Source organism: Nicrophorus vespilloides, unplaced genomic scaffold (genome assembly GCF_001412225.1).
Source record: "Nicrophorus vespilloides isolate i.1.1-1 unplaced genomic scaffold, Nicve_v1.0, whole genome shotgun sequence".
Taxonomy (NCBI): domain Eukaryota; kingdom Metazoa; phylum Arthropoda; class Insecta; order Coleoptera; family Silphidae; genus Nicrophorus; species Nicrophorus vespilloides.
In genome coordinates, this window is record NW_017097207.1 from 1 (window position 1) to 2,277 (window position 2,277).

General features: G+C 45.1%; 1 protein-coding gene across 1 annotated transcript; it reads left to right on the forward strand.

The window, feature by feature from the left end:
• The first annotated feature begins 1,429 nt into the window (after nt 1–1,429).
• On the forward strand, nt 1,430–2,047 carry LOC108559399 (replication protein-like). Its single transcript, XM_017916665.1, has one exon. The coding sequence runs from the start codon at nt 1,430–1,432 to the stop codon at nt 2,045–2,047; it is 618 nt and encodes a 205-aa protein (XP_017772154.1).
• The last annotated feature ends 230 nt before the right edge of the window (nt 2,048–2,277 follow it).

The window sequence follows — 2,277 nt, forward strand, 5'->3', positions numbered from 1 at the left end:
TGCTTGTGATTATTTGAACGGTACGTTTGTTCCGATTTGGTATAACTTGCAGTGAAAAAATGCCCGACTTGTTCGGGTTTTTTTTCGGGGTGTTGGGGGTATCCCCTAACCGAGCAACTTTGAAAAAGTGTAGTGAGTACACAATCTGCAAAAGCGCTTTGAGTTGGAATGAAATGAACAACTCCTAAGTGCGCCCTTCTCATTCTTCGATGGGAATTTTACAGGCACAAAATACGGTAATGCGGTTTTGCAGTTCCCTGAATATGATCAGGGTGCAGTTCCCTGAATATGATCAGGGCGCGCTTAGTTGTTTCTCTCTACGAGTAGAAACCTAAGCACGAAAATCAAAAGCTTTTCCTTTTGGTGTTATCCCATAAGGGCGCACTTACGGGTTGTCTTCGACAACCCAGCACGAAAGGGGAAAACCCCTTTACCCCTTGCCACCCTTTCAGGGATGGAAAAAATACACCAAAAAAGAAAATGGTTGATGCCTGACTGACAGTAAATTTTTGCAGTCAAGGGCGAGCGTAGCGAGGGCAAAGCCGAACCCTTTACGGCACAAATTTACGAAATCACGCTCTGTGGTGGGGTGCGTGTACGAAGTGCATGCACCCCTGCCACGTGGCGAACGTCCCCGAAGGGACAAGCCCCCTTGAGGGGGTGCGGTAGTGGGTGACAGGGTAATATGCCCATAGAAACGCACAGGAAGCCCGCAGGGAGCTTTTAAGGGGTCAAGGTAGGTGAATGTACCTGTTGGAGATTAGAAGCGCTGTAATCGCTGTTTTGGCTTTTGGGGGAAGCCCTGAAAGGGGTTCTCTACCTTATATTTATACTTAAGGGATAACTCAAATCTGGAAATATAGGGTTTAAGCCTTGTGTACCAAGGGTTTGAGCGTGTTTTTGGGGATGGTTGATTAAATTAAAAAAACCCCGTAGAATTTTTGTTGTCGAGACAAAAACACAAACGAGGTTTTTTATGGAACACACCAGAAGTGCGACCGATGGGCTATTTTATGCCGAAAGCGCAGCTGAAATCAAGACCGAAGACGAAGCACTCACGACATATAGCGAAAAAGATAAGCCGTGGGATACGAACCGAGCTTATGCTCAAGACGTCCAAGGCATATACCTTAGAGAGCAAGAATTTCAAAAGCTTGGCGACCGAATAGACAACTGTAGCGGTATGTTGCGGTTCAATATGGTTGCAAGTAAGCAGACAGGCGAAGTGTCGCTAAAATTGTCTACTGCATATTTTTGTCGTGTTCGGCATTGTCCCGTTTGTCAGTGGCGGAGGTCTCTCATGTGGCAAGCCCGTTTTTATCAAGCCTTACCCGCAATCGTTGAAAAATATCCAACAAGCCGTTGGCTGTTCTTAACTTTGACTGTTCCAAACTGTCCAGTTGATCAGCTTGCTGATACCCTAAAAGAAATGAATACGGCATGGAATAGGCTTAGAGGTCGTAAGGAATTCAAGGTTATTCAGGGCTGGATTCGAGCGACTGAGGTCACTCAAGAAGAACATCGGAAAGGCTATGCACATCCGCATTTTCATGTGCTGCTTATGGTTCCGTCTTCGTATTTCAAGACTTCTAAATACATCACTCATGATCGTTGGCTTGAGCTGTGGCAGGAAGCTATGCGTGACCCATCAATCACTAACGTTAATATTCGCACAGTAAAACCACGGAAGCCTAAAGAGGGTGAAACGGTTGTAGATAGTACCGTTCAGGCATTGGAGGCGAGTGGTGGTGTTTCTGAAACGCTGAAATATAGCGTTAAACCATCGGACATGATTAGTGACCCAGATTGGTTTTTAGAGATGACACGGCAGGTTCATAAAAAGCGCTTTCTGGCGACAGGGGGAGCATTGAAAGACATGCTCAAGGAAACCGAAGAAAGCGAAGAAGATCTTTTGCTGAAAAGCGAAGATGACAGCAGTACGGAAATTTTATCCGATGGATATCTTTATGCGTTCAACTGGCGATCTGATGATCGGATGTATCGAAGATATGAAAAAGGGGATGTGTTCCCTACGGTGGATGAATGAGCGTAAATATACCAAGACGTGGCAAGTACGTAACTCACACATGCAGGCAGTGTGGGAAGTCTAGTTTGATGAAAATTACGTCAGTAAAAAAAAGCGGATTTAATCAGGACGGTAGCCAGGTCTTTGTGTTGAAAGCAGAATGTCATGCTTGTGATTATTTGAACGGTACGTTTGTTCCGATTTGGTATAACTTGCAGTGAAAAAATGCCCGACTTGTTCGGGTTTTTTTT

What these genes read in the sequence shown, in the direction of transcription:
- LOC108559399 (XM_017916665.1), top strand. Translation starts at nt 1,430, where the DNA reads ATGAATACGGCATGGAATAGGCTTAGAGGTCGTAAGGAATTCAAGGTT.